General features: G+C 47.7%; 1 protein-coding gene across 2 annotated transcripts in view; it reads right to left on the bottom strand.

Annotated features, from left to right (window-relative positions):
- The window catches only part of PKD2L1 (polycystin 2 like 1, transient receptor potential cation channel), a 40,154-nt gene extending 34,652 nt beyond the window's left edge, over nucleotides 1-5,502 (bottom strand). Inside the window, exons 1-2 of one of the 2 annotated variants that reach the window (XM_030802405.1) lie at nucleotides 4,893-5,502; nucleotides 4,231-4,344 (exon numbers count right to left, since the gene is read on the bottom strand). In XM_030802405.1, the coding sequence (XP_030658265.1) occupies nucleotides 4,231-4,344; nucleotides 4,893-5,127 (349 nt within the window). In that variant the 5' untranslated portion in view covers nucleotides 5,128-5,502. Of the gene's footprint in view, nucleotides 1-4,230; nucleotides 4,367-4,892 lie in introns of both variants that reach the window. The other variant, XM_030802413.1, reaches the window with a different exon arrangement.
- Between the last annotated feature and the right edge of the window lie 14,765 nt (nucleotides 5,503-20,267).

The raw sequence follows: 20,267 nt of genomic DNA, 5'->3' as shown, positions 1-20,267 counted from the left end.
AGCCACCCCGCTTGGTGCCAGCTTTCAGGCTTATAATGTGTATTCCCAATCCTTAGGCAGGAGAGCTCAGTCAGCATACTGACTAGCCAAATTAAGTGGATCTGGTTCAGTGTTTCTTAATCTTTTTTGCATTATCCATCTCCCCAGAAGTCTCTTTAGACATTTTCTTCCTAATCACTCCCAATTCCGATACCGCAGACAGGCTCTACATTTGTTTATGTACCGTGGCTTTTCAGTGGCCCAAAAGCCATTGTAATGGATTCTTTTTGCCCTTGGAGAAACTATTTTTACACTCTTGGGGGCTACATCATCCCCACTGAGAACCTATGGTCTAGATGCAGTTGGCCAGAGCTCAGGGAGCCTGACGGAGAGCTGAGACACCAGGGAGGTGAGACCAGGACCTTGGAGAGCGCCGAAGTGGCCCTCCTGAGGCCATTCCAAGGCTCCACCTTGCCTGAAAATATGTCTGAAAGGAAGAGGCAGGTAGAGGCAGGGGCTAGGAAACTAGTATTAGTATTATCTTACTAGATGTTGTAGGAATCATCAGAATGTGGAGGCCTCCTAATTCTGTTTCATAAAAAGTTCTTGTGGGGCCAGCACTTTGTGGGTGCGGACTTTAATTCTCAAGGCCCAAGGCAGTTAAATGGCACATTTTCAGGTAGTCTAACGATTTCAGGGTCTTTATTAAGAGCCCAATTCCATAGGACTTGGAGGTTTTCTGAGGTTTAAAGGTATCAGATTAATTCTCCCTTCCTCACCCTCCACTGCTGGCTGGGTTATGATGCCACATTTATAGTTTTACAGTGCCTGCTGTGACTTGAAGACAATAGACACTATTTGCCATGTGCCAGACAGACACTGTGTTAAGCATATTAGTGAGCTATTTTATTTAACCTGCATAAGAATCTTCTCAGGTTGGTATGATCATTATCCAAGGAAAAGAGAGGTTAGCAAACTTGCTCACGATCACACAGCTGATAATTGGGGAAGCGCCAGACCTTGAGCCCACATAGTCGACTTCAGAGCCTCACTGCTTAACCAGCATGCTATACTGCCACCAGACTGACTCAGTGGCCCTGGTAAGATTTTTGTTTTTAAAAATCCCATTAATATCCTTAGCAGAGGACTATTATCTCCCCTACTCAACTTTCCCAGAGATACCTCTGTGATCCAAGGTTTATACTTCTGCCCTCTCCTCAGGAGAACTTAAAATTTGTCATGTCACTCCTTTGCTTAAAACTTTTCAATAGCTCTCCCTGTACCCCTCAGAATAAAGTCCAAATTCTTTCTCATGCCTTATAAGGCCCCTCATGATTGGCCCCTTCTTATAAGGCCAGCCTTGTCGTCTTTTACCGCTTTGCTTCTCAAACTCTCTGCTCCAGCCACGTTGACGCACTTTAACTAAACTGTGCCCTCTGTCCCTTTTGGGTCTTGGCACATGCTGTCCCCTCTTCCCAGAGACTTCCTTTCTATTCACCTCCCTTTCAAGGGGATAAATCCTCCATATCTCTCAGGTTTTAGCTCAGATATCACTTCCTCTGCATTTCCTCACAGATCCCCGAAATCTGGGTACAACAGAAATAATGGCATCACAGTACTCTGTGCTGGTCAGATTGTCCGTGGCATATTTTGTCCAGTGCCAGGCATCACATAGATGAAGTCTGCAGGCAGGCAACCAGTATGGAGAGCATTCTGAAATTGCTTTTAATATATGCCAGGCACTGAGTTAATGATTTCATGGCTATTATCTCACATAATCCTATTGGATTGGGTAAGTACGATGAGGAAACTGAAATTCAAAGAAGTTAAGCAAATTGCTCGAGGGCCCTCAAATGGTGAATGGTAGTGCATGGTGTTTGACCCAAACCTGTGCAAATTTGGAGCCCATGCCTTCAATCCCTGCATAATACCACCTCTGAAAACCATAGTATCATGACTAGTTTAGTGACAAAATAGAAGTTATTTAACCTAGAGAACAGATGACCAAGGGCAAGCTATATTCATTCAAACAGTTGAAAGGTTGTCACTTCAGAGAGTAACAGGGACACATCAGTAATTGGCTTAATAGAAGAAAGTTCTGAAAAGGAAGTGAGCCTCTGAGGGGAAAGGCCCAAGTATCTGTCATCTATGTGTTTCTCAGTCTAACGTCTGGCTCAGAGGAGGTGGCTCCATAAGGGGAAGGAAACAGAGCTGCCAAATAGTAGAATGGGTTGCCTCATGAAACAGTGACAGCCCTGTTGACACTCCCCAGGTTGGGCTGGTTGGCCACCTGACAGAGCACCATGGAAAGGATCACAGAGAAAGGATTCCACATATTCTGCATCCTAAAATTAGATGAGCTCTAAAGTCCCCGTCCACTCAAGGATTCTGTAATTATTGGACTAAGTCTATGACTCAGATTTTGGCAAGTCACAGACCATCCGGCAACGCATTAGTGCACTGAGATCACAGAAAGCAGAGAACATGAGTGGATTGGACTCCTGGACTTCCAGAACCCAAGCTTCCTCCCTTCCCAGCTCCATACAATGGAGTTGGAAATGGTTCACTGTAACTCTGGGGAGCTAGAAACAGTCCTGTTCCAGAGGCTAATCTGGAAAGAGAGATGTTTAAGTCATTTATAGAGAAAGGCTCTGCCTGTGGGTTTCAGCTGCTGTCACGGGATCTGAAAAAGGAGATGACTTCTTGCTAGCAGATGGTTAGGACAAAAAAAATCAATATGTCACAAATGAATTTCTGACAGCCATTCACTGAAAGGAATTGAAAGGGCCCCACAAAGTGTACATTGGGCCAGCCGTTGTTCCTCACACGCACTGTGTCCTTTCACTCCCTGCTGAGTGGCCAGTGGCAAACACAGAGGACTGTCCCCTCTGTCCAGCATGGAATGAGTTCCGATAGAGCACAGCCAGAACCAAGTGCTTTCTGCCAGCTTTCCTGGAGGGCTCGCACAAATGTGGGTGGCTCAAAAAATAAGAAAATATTCCATCAACATTAATGTTATGAGACTCTTTGACTCCACTTTCAAAAGATTTATGCACCCTGACAAGAACAGAGTATTGTGGAGCCTAGAACACCTAGTAATGAGGGCATCTTAGTTGTATGGTCCAACCTACAGCTTTAATCAAAACACAACCCCACACATAGCTATATTAAACTAGGCAAACATCACTTGTGCAATTTTTGAAAGAAGTAATAAACCAAATACAAAGTTGCTGTCATTACCTACGGGTCTAATAGCATCTGTTTGGTCCAATTTTATTATTATTTACAGTTCTTTGACTCTATCTTTCTACAGTCGCCCTCCTATCTTTTCACTTGCTTCTCTCAACTTAGAGATCAAAACTTCTCAGTTTGTGTCTATAGCTAGAGCCTCAATAAGCTTCCTCCAATGGCATGTGGCGTGGTGGTCTCTCACATGGGACCATCACCACACCATGTGTGTCCCTCCCTGTCTTAACAGGGATCTGAGATCTAAGGTCACCTGGATCTTTTACTTCCTCTCTTTTTTCTTCCATTTTTTTTCTGCCTCTAAAGAAACATGAATCGGATATAGTATAATAACTATGTGAAGCCCACCAAACTATTTTTCCAAACAGAAGGGAGTGGTTTTCCACTCTTTTTTTTTTTTTGGAGACAGAGAGAGTCTTGCTCTGTCCCCCCAGGCTGGAGTGTAGTGGCGCAATCTTGGCTCACTGCAACCTCTGCTTCTGGGTTCAAGCGATTCTCCTGCCTCAGCCTCCTGAGTAGCTGGGATTACAGGCACCTGCCACCCAGCTAATTTTTGTATTTTTAGCAGAGACAGAGTTTCGCCATGTTGGCCAAGCTGGTCTCAAAACTCGTGACCTCAGGTGATGTGCCCACTTTGGCCTCCCAAAGTGCTGGGATTACAGGCATGAGCCACTGTGCCGGCCCACTCTCTACAGAAGGGTAAAATATTTTCACCTTTCACCTTTTCAGCCAATAGAAAACAATGGCTGCCAAAAACTGGTTTCCCCTTGTAATTCTTGACCAAACTGCCTTCCTCTGCTGACAAATTACTTTTAAACAAAATATCTTAAGCTGCAAAGGTAAATAGATGGGATTGGAATATTGTTATCTAAAGTTCCTGGATATAGCCTGCTTACACAGATAGATGCTGGCTCCACAGATGGTGCCCACAGGAATGTTTATACAGATAGTGCACACATAGATGTTTCTCACAGACAGATGTACACAAACACAGATGCTACTCACATAGACAGATGTCCACCAGGAACACAATATATACCAACAGCTCCCTCAGGGTGGTCTTGACATAAAGTTCCCGGTTCTCAGCTGTGTTCTCAGTCAGGGTTGTTCCCCAAAGTCCTAAGGGGCACGGGAGAGATGCCTGGGATGCTCAGTGGCAGTGTTCCTCCCATTCATCCCCACCCATCTGTCCCTGGACGTTAGCCCCTTTCCATCCCTGCCCTTCCTTGCCCATCACCTTCATCCTTGGCTGAATCTGGCTACTCTACCCACACCCATGCTTGCCCTTCCCATCAACTCCCTGAGGCCGACAGGGGTGAAGGCCCTGGCTTGTAGAGAATGAAGGCATGGAAAGGAGGCACCTGTTCCAGGTGGGGTAGTGTAGGCCATCATCACATCCATGTTCTCCCTCAAACCAGCTCCCACATACCCCTCTGGGTCCCCAGGTGATGACCATGCCAGGCTCCCCACAACTGGTAGACCGCTCAGCTGGCCTCTGTGTTCTGGATCGTGCAGCACTACCACGGGCAATTCACACACCCCAAAGTGACACTGAAAGGTCACCTCTTCTTCAGATCACATTCCACCCCCACCCCCTGCCCAAAAGCTTTTGGTGACTCCTTCTCCTGACTCTAATATCCCAGGAGAACCCTCTCCCTATCTGGTACCTCTGATGCCTTGACAGATACGGAGGCAGCAGCTGGACACTCGGGTCCTGTGTGCCGTCTCCTGGGGTTCATCTTCAGGCTTCTTGGGTTGGGGCTGCAGGGGCCCCGTGCTGGAGATGGTGCAGACTCTCAGCGTCCCGTGTGGGGAAGGGGGACCACTGTAGGCCGGGTTGTCCCAGGCTCCACTCCCCAGCTTTTGCAGCTCCTGCCCCTCAGGACTTTCCACAGCATTCATGGGGAATGAGGTGGGGGGGCCCGGTACCCCAGGTGCCCACTGTCAGCTAGAGGAAGAGGGAGCAGAGGCGCAGCCCAGCCTAGCCAGCAGACAGCAAACGGAAGGGCGTCTGAGAGCAGCTGTTTCCACACAGCCTGGGCTCCTGCCTTTTGTAGGGGATGTCTGTGCCTGCTGGGGAGGGAGCGGATGAGAGGATAGGGTGGGGAAAGACCATCAATCCTGTCAGGAGCTCTGTCTCCCTCTTGCTGCAAGCCCCAGGGGACGAGCAGAAAGGGGAGGTGAGGGAACTGGAAGGTGGGGGTCTGAAGAGGGGAGAATAGGAGGAGGATGTGGAGCTGGGAGTGGAAGGAGAAACGGGAGGAAGAGGCGATGCTGGGGATGAAGACGGCTGCTCGCAGATGTGCCTGGTGGAGAGATGGCCCAGAGGTCGGACAGAAGAGACGATCAAAGAGCAATGGGAGGAGCTGAGACAGGAGGGGAGCTGGGGGCCTGTTCTGCGGGTCTGAGCTCATTCCCACTAAAAGCTCCTGAAAGGGCCGACATGGATTGGGGTGGGGACCAAGGCCGGGAGGAAAGCTGAAGAGTGCTGTCCCCCTCCCAGGCTCTGCCCACCTCCCAGGCTCAGCCAATGGGTCTGAGGCTCCTGTCCTGTCTCACCTTGAGCTGTCCCCTGGTGGAGTAGAGACGGGCAGCTCCCCTCCCTCACTTCACCCTCTCAGCTGTGGGGATAGGACAGTGGCAGGAGGAACCCCAGTCTCACATACTTCAGGGCACTGAGGGGGCAGGGGAGGGGACCACAGAGTCCTAGGTTGTCTATATTCCTTGTTCTGAGGCTTGCCTTTCCATGGCTTACAGGTGAGATACACCAAGAGAGGGGGTTCCTTAAGGGTGTGGGGCTCAGTATGGGAAAAAGGCTAAGACCTGGTTGGGAGGCTGGATCAGAGAACAAAGGGCAAGGACAGTATGATACGGGACTAAAGGGGAGTGGGACTAAAGCTGAGCTGGGAACCTTTTCCCATGGCTCTGCTTAGTCCTGGGCCTAGAATTGTAAGCTTGAGCACAAAGTGGAACTATGCATGATATCAGGATTAATCTGCTTTCTTTATAACTGCAGGTCTCTGAATTAAAACTGTGGCATGGGCCCCCAAGCACATCCCTGCCTATGCCCTGCTCCAGCCTCTGATCACCTGCCCCAGCTCCCCTACAGGCATGCATGATGCCCCAGAATGGGGCTGGTCACACAGGTGGTGGTGGTCACCCTGCAGTTTCTCCTCCTTGAGGCTACAGGAGAGACTTTCCTCTCCCAACTCCTGGCTCCCCACCTAGGGCTACTCACTGGCCTGAAGCCCACCTTCACATTCAGCAAAACATCAGCCTTGTCAAAATAATCAGTCTTGAGTGTCCCTATAAAGAGCTCTTGGCTGGGTGTGGTTGCCCACACCTGTAATCCCAGCACTTTGGGAGGCCAGGGCAGGAGGATCACTTGAGCTCAGGAGTTCAAGACCAGCCTGGGCAACATGGTGAAACAACGCCTCTACAAAAAACAAACAAACAAACAAACAAACAAATTAGCCAGGCATGGGGTGCGTGCATGTAGTCCCAGCTACTCAGGTGGCTGGGGTGGTAGAACCACTTGAGCTGGGGAGGCTGAGGCGGTGAGGCTGCAGTGAGCTGAAATCACACCACTGCACTCCAGCCTGAGCAACAGAGTAAGACTCTGTCTCAAGAAAAAAGAAAGAAAGAAAGATAACAAGTGTTGGCGAGGCCGTGGAGAAAAGGGGGCCCTTGTATGCTTGGCTATATTGTAAATTAGTACAGACATCTCAGAAAACAGTATGGAGGTTCCTCAAAAAACTAAAAATAGAATTACCATATGTTCCAGGAATCTCAAAGGAATTGAAATCATTGTGTTGAATAGATGTCTCCTCTCCCATGTCCATTGCAGGATTATTAACAATAGCCGAGATATGGAAACAATCTAAGTATCCATCAGCAGACGAACGGATTTAAAAGATGTGGTATATATGCACAATATAATATATTCAGCCTTGAAAAAAAAACACAGAAAATTCTGTCATTTACAACAACATAGATAAACCTAGAGAACATTATGTTAAGTGAAATAAGCAAGGCATAATGAGACAGATGCCCTATGCTCTCACTTATATGTGGAATCTAAAAAAATTGAACTCGTAGAAGTAGAGAGCAGAATGGTGGTTACCAGAGGCTGGGGGCGAGGGGTGGGTGAGAGGGGAAGAGAGTGGTTGATGGATAAAAGCTTTCAGTCAGGCAAGAGGAATACGTTCTGTTGTTCTGTTGCACAGTGTGGTGACTACAGTTAATAATGAGGTACTGTGTACTTCAAAATAGCTAACAGAGAGGATTTAAAATGTTCTTACTACGAAGAAATGATAAATATTTGAAGTGATGAATATGCTAATTCACCTGATTTGATCACTCCACAATGTATACATGTATCAAAATGTCACATTGTACCTCATAAGTATATAGAATTATTATTTATCACTTAAAAATAAAATAAAACTTTAAAAAATGGAGCAAATGGGCCAGGCACAGTGGCTAACACCAGCACTTTGGGAGGCCGAGCTTGAGACTAGGAGTTCTAGACCAGCCTGGGCAACAAAGTGAGACCCAGTCTCTGCAAAAAAATCAAAAAATTAACAGGGCATGGTAATGCATGTCTATGATCCCAGATACACAGGAGGCTGAGGCAGGAGGATTGCTTGAGCCCGGGAGGTCAGGGCTGCAGTGAGCCGTGTTCATGCCATTGCACTCCAGCCTTGGTGACAGAGCAAGAGCTTGTTTCAAAAAAAAAAAAAAAAAAAAAAAGCAGCAGCAGCAAATGGTGGCACGAATAATGTGAGGTAGCATATTTTAGTGGTATAGACACTAAACATTATGAAGTTTAGAGGAAAAGGCAGCTTCCTCTGGAGGAAATGAAACAGAAGCTAGATCTTGATGGATGGGTGAGGTTTGGGAAGGAAGAGCCCCATCAGGTTTGGATGGGAAGGTTTGGAAAAGAAGAGGTTCCTTCTAAGCATAGGAATGATAGGCGAGGTCTTGGGGCTCTGAAGATGTCTGTGATGCCCCTAGGGTTGTAGAAGACTGGCCCTTAGTGCAGTTGGGAGAAAACAGAGGAGAGGGAAGGCGTGAGGTTGCATAACGAGAGTGAGGACCTCCTGGTGGTCCCTATTGCCGCCGAGGACTGTGGTGTGCGTGAATCCCTTCAGGGACCATGGAAACTACCAGCTATTCAGAGTGGTTGAAGAACAAAAGGAGGTGGCTTCTGACCAAGTCAGTGGGAAGAAATAACAAAATAAGAAGAAAAGGAAGGGTTCTTTTTCATTTGGGGCACTCATCCATGCTAATTTTTCATCCATAAACAAATGAGTAGTCAATCCTTTCATGCTTCCTTTACCAAAAGGTGATTGAATTTATTTTATTAATTCATAGCCTATGTTTAAGGGAAATATATTATTTAGAGATTTTTGTTTGTAGTTTAAAAGTTTCTTGGTGGTTGGAGATTTAAGGTAGTCCCAGACTTCTTTTAGATTTTTCCTCCTTATTATAGTTTGTATAAATATTGATCCAACCTAGATATGAGCTATGGGTAGGAGGAATCTTTTTTTTTTTTAACTATAGAACACAGCATTCCAGAAAAACCTCATTTCCATTGGTGAACGGCTATTGGCATACACAAACCTGACATGTGGTTGAGGAGAAGGGATGCAGCTGACGTGAGAAAATCTTGAGAAGGGAGCCATAATCCCCTTTCCAATTCACTTGAGGTTTTGATGTATGAGGAAAGATGAAAAGAATTGCATGTGGGTAGGCCTGGCTGAAGAGCTAAGGAGTGCAGGTGCATGTGTGTGGGATGGGGTCCTGACAGCCATGTGCAGATAGTTGAAGGCATAAGCCCCAAAGAAGGAGAGGGATTGTGAAGGTGCTCTTTAGGGGATTATCTAAGGGTAATGAATGAACCAAAGGGGAAAAAAATGTTTCATCAGAACTTTCATAATGGGTAAGATGTAAGAGGCTATAAAACAACCTCCCATGAGAGGTGGTGAAATTCCCATCCCTTGAGTCACTTGGAGGAGACCTAGAAAGTTTTGGAAGTATACAACACTGCCCTGGTGGGGGAACAGATTTGAAGACCATCCTCTATCCTGGTGTTTTACAGCTCAATTTCCAAGATGAGTCAATTGATAAACAATAAATTTGGAAACTCCCCAGAAAAAAAAAAGAAAAAGGAGGAGGAACTGTGCCAGAATTAACCACCTTATGTTAGATAAGCTGATGACAAAGGAAAAGGGAGCCACTACCTCTCACCTACAGGCCTTTTAAATAATTGCGTAAAGACCCTTGCCTTGCATAACTGGACCTTAGGATAGGGTTGATGAACAGGAAGCTAACAGTATGGTCCAGAGAAGCAGGAAAAGCAACAGGAGATGGTATATGATTCCCATTGGGTAATTTTGAATTCTGGAGGAGGCTTGTACCAGCAGGGGTTTGACTGTGCTAAAGGAGGGTCATCATGTGACAAGTCTCACATCTCTGATAGTTCAAGGCCACCAGTGGACTGCTTTATTCACCTTTGGTCACCTACCTGGGCAAAATCCGATTGCTTTCTCCTGCTTAGTGTTAAGCATTCCCCATGTGTGTGGATCAACCCGTATTGGCCCCAGGAGCACAGCTTATGCAACACGGCTTGAGAAATTTTCTCAAAAAGTTCTCTGCATTCTTACGATGTTTAAACTTGCTCAAGAAATTGCAAATGTGGTAATCAAGTAGCATCTCCTGATTTTCTTGTGTCCAGTACCTTTCTCCATGTCCTCAAGCTCCTACTGGCACTTGACTTTTCCTTTTGTCGATGCCATCGACAAACCAGTGTCAGCCAGGCGCGGTGGCTCATGCCTGTAATCCCAACACTTTGGGAGACTGAGGCGGGCGGATCACCTGAAGTCAGGAGTTCGAGACCAGCCTGGCCAACATGGTGAAACACTGTCTCTACTAAAAATACAAAAATTAGCCGGGCATGGTGGCATGTGCCTGTAATTCCAGCTACTCGGGAGGCTGAGGCAGGAGAATCACTTGTACCTGGGAGGCAGAGGTTGCAGTGAGCCGAGATCATGCCACTGCACTCCAGCCTGGGCAACAGAGCAAGACTCTGTCTCGAACAAACAAAAAATGTGAATAAAGTCCCTGGGTTTAGCAGTTGGCTCAGCAACTTACTAGTATATGGTTCTGAACAAGTTGCTTCTGAGACTCAGTTTACCTATCTGCAAATCTCCAAAGTGTTGATAGCAATGCCTGCCCTGCTGACTTTAAGGACTGTTTTAGGATTTAGATAATAGAATATAGAAGTCTTTATAAACTGTGTACTTTGAAGCACAAAACAAATTTAGTTCTCTTGCTATTGCGTCCGTGCTTGTACATTCCACTCATATACAGCAACTCGTGGGTAATGTAGATACCTTCAGCCAGGACTTTGACATTGTTTCTGAGCAACATGGGTCCCAGAACTCTCTGTGTCTACACTATTTCAAGCAGCTGACACCAGTAGAATGGAGTGATACCATTTGGCCTGGAGAGAATTCCAAAGGTAATCTTTGAGTGACAGCACCTATTAGATGAGTTTTATAACCACATGACAAGCCTTGTGGACCATCAAAGCCAGAAGCACCTCTTCATCAGGAAGCTTTTTTTTTTTTTTTTTTTTTTGAGATGGACTCTCGCTCTGTCGCCCAGGCTGGAGTGCAGTGGCATGATCTCGGCTCACTGAAACCTCTGCCTCCTGGGTTCATGCCATTCTCCTGCCTCAGCCTCCCGAGTAGCTGGGACTACAGGCACCCGCCACCACACCCGGCTAATTTTTTTGTATTTTTAGTAGAGACGGGGTTTCACCGTGTTAGCCAGGATGGTCTTGATTGCCTGAGCTTGTGATCCGCCGGCCTCGGCCTCCCAGAGTGCTGGGATTACAGGCGTGAGCCACCACGCCCAGCTTCATCAGGAAGCTTTTTAACCCACTTGGCGAATTGGTCCCATGGCTTCACTGGGATGTGGTTTTTGTTAATATGCCATCCAAGTGTGGACACTGGGGTGAGGATCACCCCATTTCTGCCACCAGTGAGCTCCCTTTTCACAGCATGCCCATCCCAACAAGCTTCTTCAGTGACCCCCAGATCTACTGCACTCCAATAAAGATCCAGAAATAGCAAAGTCTATAGGAAGGAAACTTGGGGCCCATGACTTTGTAAGTTCTCCTGAAAGAACCCCTGGGGAAAGTCGCCTTCCATATTCCACACAAAAGAATCTTGGGGTGATTCACATTCCAAGTTCTACAGGGAGAGGCAAGCTTCAAACCACCCTTCTGTAGACTACATACTGATTCTTAACTGTTTCCACATCAGTAAGTGTAAACCATAGGACACAGTCCATTAATAACCATGGCTCACTATGACAATGATTCTTAATGGAAAACATTGGGAATCATGTACCTATAAGAAAGCATCCTGGGCATGAGACCTTAAGCTTCATCAATATGCCACTAGTCATCTGTGTGGGAAAAATAGTAAAATTTGTTATTTGTTTGTTTTTTGAGACAGAGTCTCACTCTGTTGCCCAGGCTGGAGTGTAGAGGTACAAGTGCAGCTCACTGCAACCTCTACATCCCAGGCTTAAGCAATCCTCCCATCTCAGCCTCGCAGATAGCTACGACTACAGGGCATACCACCACACCTGGCTAATTTTTGTATTTTTTGTAGAGACATGTTGCCCAGGCTGGTCTCAAACTCCTGGCCTCAAGTGATCCTCCCGTCTCAGTCTCCCAAAGTGCTTGGATTACAGGCATGAGCCACTGCACCCAGCCCCATGTCTTTAAAGAGATCCTTTTTGGGGCCAGGCGAGGTGGCTCACACCTGTAATCCCAGCACTTTGGGAGGCCAAGGTGGGCCAGATCACCTTTGGGAGTTTGAGACCAGCCTGACCAACATGGAGTAATCCCATCTCTACTAAAAATACAAAATTAGGCCGGGCGCGGTGGCTCAAGCCTGTAATCCCAGCACTTTGGGGGGCCGAGGCAGGTGGATCACGAGGTCAGGAGGTCGAGACCATCCTGGCTAACACGGTGGAACCCCGTCTCTACTAAAAGTACAAAAAAAAATTAGCCGGGCGTGTTGGCGGGCGCCTGTAGTCCCAGCTACTCGGGAGGCTGAGGCAGGAGAATGGCGTGAACCCGGGAGGCGGAGCTTGCAGTGAGCCGAGATCGCGCCACTGCACTCCAGCCTGGGAGACAGAGCAAGACTCCGTCTCAAAAAAAAAAAAAAAAAAATACAAAATTAGCCAGGTGTAATGGTGCACGCCTGTAATCCCAGCTAGTCAGGAGGCTGAGGCAGGAGAATAGCTTGAACCTGGAAAGTGGAGTTTGTGGTGAGCCGAGATCGCGCCATTGTACTCCAGCCTGGGTAAAAAGAGTAAAACTCAGTCTCAAAAAAATAAAAAAGTTCAAGGAGGGTTCTGATCAATGAAAAGCTTTTGGATGTTTAGACTAGAAGATCTCAGGTGACCTTGGAAAGTAAGAAGGCTTTTGATGCCTACAGATTTGGGGGAATGAAGGTGTACAGCTTCAAGGGTAAGTGGTGAGGCAATGAAAAAAGTGGCTAAAAAAAAAAAAAGAAATTACAAAAAAAAAAAAAAAAAAAACTGGCTCCATTTAACAACACTAGTAATTTATTAAAGATTTGTTGAGTACCTACTGTGTGACCTTCTTTCATATCAGTTTGGGGATATCCTAAGAAACGGAAACAACCATCCTCATCTTCACGTACTGAAAGCCTCACCCACTTCTTCTTATGGTGCTGATTTTAAAACAGCTTTACTGAGACAGAATCACGTGCCATAAAATTCACCTACTTAAAACAGACAATTCAATGGTTGTAGTACATTCACAGATGTGTGTGACTATGGTGCTAATATTTTTTTTTTTTTTTTTTACACAGAGTTTTGCTCTTTTGCCCAGGCTGGGGTGAAGTGGCACAATCTCGGCTCACTTCAACCTCCGCCTCCCGGGTTCAAGCGATTCTCCTGCCTCAGCCTCCCGAGTAGCTGGGATTATAGGTGCTCGCCACCATGCCTGGCTAATTTTTGTATTTTTAGTAGAGACGGGGTTTCGCCATGTTGGCCAGGCTGGTCTCGAACTCCTGACCTCAGGTGATCCACCCGCCTCGGCCTCCCAAAGTGCTAGGATTACAGGCGTGAGCCACTGTGCTCAGCCGACTATGGTGCTAATTTTAAAGGAGGAAAGTTTGGAAGTCAGGATTTTTGTAATTTATGCTGTAAATGAGAGACGGAGAGGACCCCAACCAGCAGAACAAATTCTCCATTCCTACCCTCACCAGCGCAATCACAGGACCCAGTGGGAGGCCACAAAGGTGCTTTACCCACCAGGGCCACTGGGTGGCAGAAGGACCCTGGCCCCATGTATGTCAATATGGAGAGCCTGTTCTTTTCTGGATGTAAAAGAGCAGATAATCCAGTTTGGATGGGCTGAGCCCTTAGAGGGGCCGAGCCCTCAGAGGGGCCTCAATCTAGAGACCACTTCTCTCCACAGCTTCTTCCTATACCTTACCTTTTTTTTTCCCCCTCTGGATAACTCTGCAGGTTCAGATCTGGGCCTGCTAACAGGTCCTAAACCTACAGGGCTTTATCATTCTAGAGGTCTAGTAATGGCCCCTATTAAACTGGCTCCTCTGAGAAGCAGACACCAAGGCTGGGCAACTATGTGTGGTTTTTCGTGGGGGAAACATCTGTGAGAGAAAACAGGGAGCTGAGTGAGGCTGAGAGCGCTGTCAGAGAGTGAGGAAAGTCCTGCCTGAGTGAAGGAGATAGGGCAGGAAGATTGGGAGGGCAGCTGTGGCGTAGTCGAAGAGAGGTTCGGTGAAACCTTCTGGGAGCCACAGTAGGCCATCGGGAGTTCTGTGTCCCCCAGGAATGGGCTTTCCTTCGCATCCCTGCCACACTCAACTACTGGCGAGGCTGCTCTAGCTGGGAGCAGGCCTGGGGCAGTGTGGCCCAGGTGAAAGTCTTGGTCAGCTACCCTACCTGTAGTCTGCGGTCTCTGAGGCCCATTCGCACTGCCTCCACGCCTTCCTTTGGAGAAGTGACAGCCTCAGCCCTCTGGGGTTTCTACCAAGTGCCACACCTGCTCTCCACCTCTCAAGGAGACAACTGAACCCTCACCTCTCACCTCATGTGCTGATTTCACTCCCCAATTTCATTTCCTTCTCCCCATGCCCCCACCCTCCATCATGGCTCCTCCCATGCCCTGGATGAGACTCTGTGCCTGCTCCTGGATGCGTTCAGGCACACTCACCCTCCCAAGCAAGCCCTACATTTCCAGGCCTCTGCCTTTGGCTGCTTCTTGCTTAGAAGCCCTAAAACATGAAGTAGGTAATGGGATTACCTGAGTGTTGGCTTCAGCCCAGATCCCAGGTGTCAGCCTGCCCTGGCTGGAAGCTAGCTGGCCAGCACCAGGCCCCATCCCTTTCCTGGGGTCCCTGTTTCTCAAGTGACCATCTATCCTCTGGTGCCAGAGTTGGTGGTGAGGTCCCACACTCAGCTGAGCCTCATAGACCTCCCTGAACTATGCGATAGGCAGCCATAGCTTTGCCAGGTGGCTCAGAGAGCCAAGTAGCTCTTGGGGATCAGAAAAAAGACATTGACACTTATCTGGGGAAAGCAGTGGTTTGGTAAAGTGAATATTAGGGGGAAAGAATGATGGGTTCTTGGCATGTCCTGGGGAACAGCAGGGTCCACAGCCCCCTTTGGGGTTCCATGAGTGCTGTTGAGGCTGCAGGAACTGAGGTGGGGCTGAGGGGCCTGTGGTGCATGGGGCTCCAGGCTTGGCTCCTCTATCTCCCTGGCTGGTCCTCAACTGCAGGCTTAGGAAGGATGGGATAAAGGTAGTTGGCTTTCTGGGCTGCTGCCTGAAAGGAGGACGTGGGGACACCAAATATTCTGCAAGAACATATCTGGGCCAGATGACATTGCAAATCCAGAGTCCCTCAGGACATGAGAAGGGAATAACTCTGGCCTTTAAAAGGGAATCCAGCCAAGCCCGGGTGTGGGAGGAGCAGAAAAACAGCATGGAGATTCACCTTGATGACATTAATTTACACCTTAGATGCTGAAGGTAAAGCTGAGGGCTAGCATGGGATTTTCCCTTTCTCTCTTGGGTAGGGAGAGATGGGGAAGAAAGGTGGAGTTGGGGGCTGGAGTAGAAAGATGAAGCTTTTAGCTGATCTGGGGAGCCTTCCAGAATGTAACTTGCCCAGGGGCCAGGCCTCCTAGGTACTAGGGCTTTGCAGCAGGGAATGTGATCACGGGGGAAGTGGTAAGTGGTGGCAGCGCAGGGGAGAAGCAGCGCCCAGCAAGTGTCCTTCTGATTTTCTGCTCAGCATGTTTGTTCTGTGGCTGGAAAGAACGAGTTACTAGACAAAATATATGAAGTACCTAGTATGCACCTAGCAGATGTTAGGTACAGACAAATCCCCATCACATCTGCCACCTCAGTGCTCCCAGGCTGGTACAACTTTTCTGAGCCTTGCAAAATACAGGTAAATATGTGGGCAAATATTAGTAGATTGTCAAAGCACAGTGCACGTAAATAGACACTTAAAAAAATAAAAATAAATTTAAAAAAAAAACCACTAAATGACTGTCATCAGCCCATTCTCTTCCCCTACCCAATTCTAGGGGCACCTCTTAGGAAGGGCGCCCCTCTCTCTTCCCTGAACTCCGACCCTGTTTAATATAGTATGTTTACACTCTGCCTTCATCAGATGCTAGCCTGCCCAGTTTGCTATTGTGCTTTGTCCTGTTTCTCTTAGAAATCTGTGAGCTCCCCAGGGGTGGGAGCAGAACTTTGGCTCCATTCTCCCCCACACAGAGCAGAGAATTGACTTTCTGCTGGGCACAGGGGAGGCTCAGTCAACACTCTATCCTCATGTGGCTACGTTGGCTTAGAGGCACAGAATGGGAGAGAAGCAGGCTCTTGGCCGAGGAAAAGCCCTGGGCGAGCACTGAGGGAAGCTTGGCCACAGACATAGCCAGCTGCCCTCTGGACCTCGCAGCCCTGCTGTGCCCAGCTCAGCTGCTGTGTCAGTGCAAAGCCAGGGTGACATCAGCTGTGGGAGAGGTTACTGTCAGGCAAAGGGAAGGCCAGGGAGAGATGGCTGGCTGGGGCACGAGGCTAGATGGACTCAGGAAACAGTTCCCTTGTAGGGGAAGCAGCAGCTTGGGAGGGGCAGTTGGGAGGAGAGAAGCAAAAGGGGTGAAGGGCCAGGAATGGCCAGAGCCTGTCTGTTCCTTTCACCTACAGCAGGGAGAGAGGCGTGGGTTCAGAACTCTGGAAGAGAGTGTGACTTTCCTTGGAGCACTCTTAGCAACTGCAGGAAGCAAATGGGAGTTTACCTCTCTACAACCAGGAAGGCAACACAGGAGCTGGGCACGGTGGCTCATGCCTGTAATCCCAACACTTTGGGAGGCTGAGGCGGGTAGATCACGAGGTCAGGAGTTTGAGACCAGCCTGGCCAACATGGTGAAACCCCATCTCTACTAAAAATACAAAAATTAGCCAGGTGTGGTGGCGGGTGCCTGTAATCCCAGCTACTTGGGAGGCTGAGGCAGGAGAATTGCTTGAACCTGGGAGGAGGAAGTTGTAGTGAGCCGAGACTGTGCCACTGCACTCCAACCTGGACAACAGAGCAAGACTCCATCTCAAAAAAAAAAAAAAAAAGAAAGAAAGAAAGAAAAAAGGCAACGCGGGGGCAAGCTCCTCTTCTCTCTTTACTTTGGCTCAGAAGCTGAGTCAGGGGGGGAAGAGAGACTTTCCCTTCAGCTTGTTTATTTGTTGTTGGAGGCCCTGGACCTGTGTTTGCTTTTCCTCTCTATGTGTTCATCCTAGATGGCTTGCTCAGAATGGGGTAGCCTTCCAGGCTGGGGAAAGATCCCCTATGGGCCTCCAGAGGAGGGAGGGAGTAGTCTGTGGCCTGGGAAAAGGCATCTTTGTAAGGTCAGACCACTGCAGAAATCTCTGGCCCTGGTCCTGGTCCTAAGACATTTGTCCCCAGGCCTCATCTGCCGGCACTGTCAGTACCCATCTCACACATTCTGCCCCCGAGACATAAACTGCTTCCAGTCACACGCACTATCTGATCTGTGGACCTACCCCAGGGCCCCAGGGATAGGTAATAATAAGTTGGTGGAGGACTGTCCCCCAGCACGCATACCTGTGTGTGCAGACATTCCAGTGTGTGAGCACACACAGAAAGGGCTGGAGTGTGAGGAAGACCATGGCTCTGTGGATAGTGTGGAGAGACAGATGTCTGCCAACAGAGGGAGGGGTGGGGCTAGTGCACTGGCCTCTTCTCTACCGGGGAAAGACTTGCTGCACCATCTATCTAGCCTGGGGCCCAGGAGGAGCCATATTCGAGGGTCCTCGTTCATAGAATATCAGTTCAGTCTTTTTCTCCTCTAGGTCTCTGAACTTGCCAACTGCCCTTCTCCACACTCACCCTTAATGGTCCCTTCGGATTTAGCACCACCATCTCCTCCAGGAAGTCTTCTCCCATTCTCCGGAGCTGGTCTGGAGTGTACCTTTCCTCTGGAGCCTATAGCTCAATCATCTAGACTTATAAGATCTCCAGCCAGGCGCAGTGGCTGACGCCTGTAATCGCAGCACTTTGGGAGGACAAGGCAGGTGGATCACTTGAGGTCAGGAGTTTGAGACCAGCCTGGCCAACATGGCAAAATCTCATCTCTACTAAAAATACAAAAATTAGCCGGGTGTGGTGGTGCACACCTGTAATCCCAGCTACTTGGGAGGCTGAGGTAGGAGAATTGCTTGAACCCCAGAGGTGGAGGTTGCAGTGAGCTGAGATCATGCCACTGCACTCCAGCTTGGGCAACAGAGCAAGACACCACCCCCACCCCCTGGGTTCAAGCGATTGTCCTGCCTCAGCCTGCCTCAGCCTCCCGAGCACCTAGGATTATAGGTGCCCGCCACCACCCCTGGCTAATTTTTTGTATTTTTAGTAGAGATGGGGTTTCGCCATGTTGCCCAGGCTGATCTGGAACTCCTGACCTCAGGCGATCCACCTGCCTCGGCCTCCCAAAAGTGCTAGCATTACAGGTGTGAGCCACCATGCCCAGCCTTTAGTTTTTGTTTTTTTTTTTAAATACTTTTCTTATTGAGATATAATTTATATACCATAGAATTCATCCATTTAAATCATACAATTTAATGGCTTTTAGTATATTCACAGGTTGTGCATCCATCACCACAATCCATTTTAGAACAGTTTTATTACTCCAAAAATAAACCCTGCATTCCTTAGCCATCACCCCCCAACATCCTCCATCCTCCTTGCAAGCCCTGGGCAACCACCAATCTACTTTCTGTCTCTATAAATTTGCCAATTCTGGACATTTCATATAAATGGAAGCAAACAACACGTGAGACTTTGTGACTGGCTGCTTTCACTTAGCATTCTATTTTTAAGGTTCATTATGTTATAGTACTTAGCAGTAGTTTTTTTTTTTTATTCTCAAATGGTATTCCACTGTGTGGGTATCCCACATCTTATTATTAGAGACATGTTCTCACTCTGTCACCCAGGCTGGAGTGCAGTGGCACAATCATAGCTCACTGTAACCTCAAACTCCTGGGCTCAAGTGATCTTCCTAACTCAGCCTCCAGAGTAGCTAAGACTACAGGCACACACAGCCATGCCTGGCTAATTTTTATTTTTTTATTTTCATTTTATGTATTTATTTTCTTTCTTTTTTGTTGTTGTTGTTTTGAGATAGGGTCTCACTTTGTTACCCAGGCTGGAGGGCAGTGGCATGGTGACAGCTGAGCAGCCTTGACTTCCTGGGCTCAAGTGATCCTCCTGCCTCAGCCTCCCAAGTAGCTGGGACTACAAACACGTGTCACCATGCCTGGCTGATATTTTTTTTCTTGAAACAGGGTATCACTCTGTTGCCCAGGCTAGAGTACAGTGGCATAATAATAGCTCACTGCAGCCTCCACTCCTGGGCTCAAGCAATCCTCTGGCCTCAGCATCCTGAGTAGCTGGGACTACAGGCTTGTGCCACCAGGCCCAGCTAAGTTTTAAAAAATGATTTTTAATATAGACGAGGTCTCGCTATGTTGCTCAGGCTGTATTTTTATTGTTGAGACAAGGTCTCACTATGTTGCCATGATCCCCCCACCTCCACTTCCCAAAGTGCTCATCTTATCTGTTCATTAGTCAGTTGACAGACATTTAGGTTGTTTCCACTTTTTGATGATTATGAATAATACTCCAGTGAATATTCATATATACATTTGTGTGGGCATATGTTTTCATTTCTGTTGGGTTTATATCTACGAGTGGAATTGCTGGATCATGGGTAATATTTTGACAGGCAGAGTTCAGGAGAAGAAAAACTTGGGAAAATGAAGCATCTTTAGAAATCAGCAAGAGTGCAGGGGTTTTTTGGAGTTTTATTTTATATTCTGTTGACAAATGTGCAGTTTGATGAAGGTACAAGTTATACTAAGTGGGAAGTGAGAATTAAGGCTGGAATAGGGTGTTTAGAGTAAAATCATGAAGCACTTTGAACACTAAAATTAAGGAGCTTGGCTGTAAACAAAATAATAAAAATCACAATTTTATTTTATTTTATTTTGAGAAGGAGTCTTGCTTTGTCACCCTGGAGGTGACACTGGAGGGCAGTGGCGTGATCTCAGCTCACTGCAACCTTCGCCTCCCGGGTTCAAGCGATTCTCCTGCTTCAGCCTCCCAAGTAGCGGGGACTACAGGCACCTCCCACCATGCCCAGCTGATTTTTGTATTTCTAGTAGAGATGGGGTTTCACTATGTTGGCCAAGCTGGTCTCAAACTTTTTGCTGTCATAATTGTTCAAACTATTGTTCCTTTTGCTGAGGTAGGGCCCCCAGACCGAAAAAGTAAATCTTAGAATCCAAATCAGTGTGTTGGTTTGACCACTGTCACTTGAGAACCACAGTGTGACCAGGGCCTCAGGACTAGAGGTGATCTCTGCTCGAAAGAGAAATA

The sequence above is a fragment of the Nomascus leucogenys genome, chromosome 3, assembly GCF_006542625.1.
Source record: "Nomascus leucogenys isolate Asia chromosome 3, Asia_NLE_v1, whole genome shotgun sequence".
Taxonomy (NCBI): domain Eukaryota; kingdom Metazoa; phylum Chordata; class Mammalia; order Primates; family Hylobatidae; genus Nomascus; species Nomascus leucogenys.
This window is presented reverse-complemented; position numbering and strand designations above follow the sequence as displayed.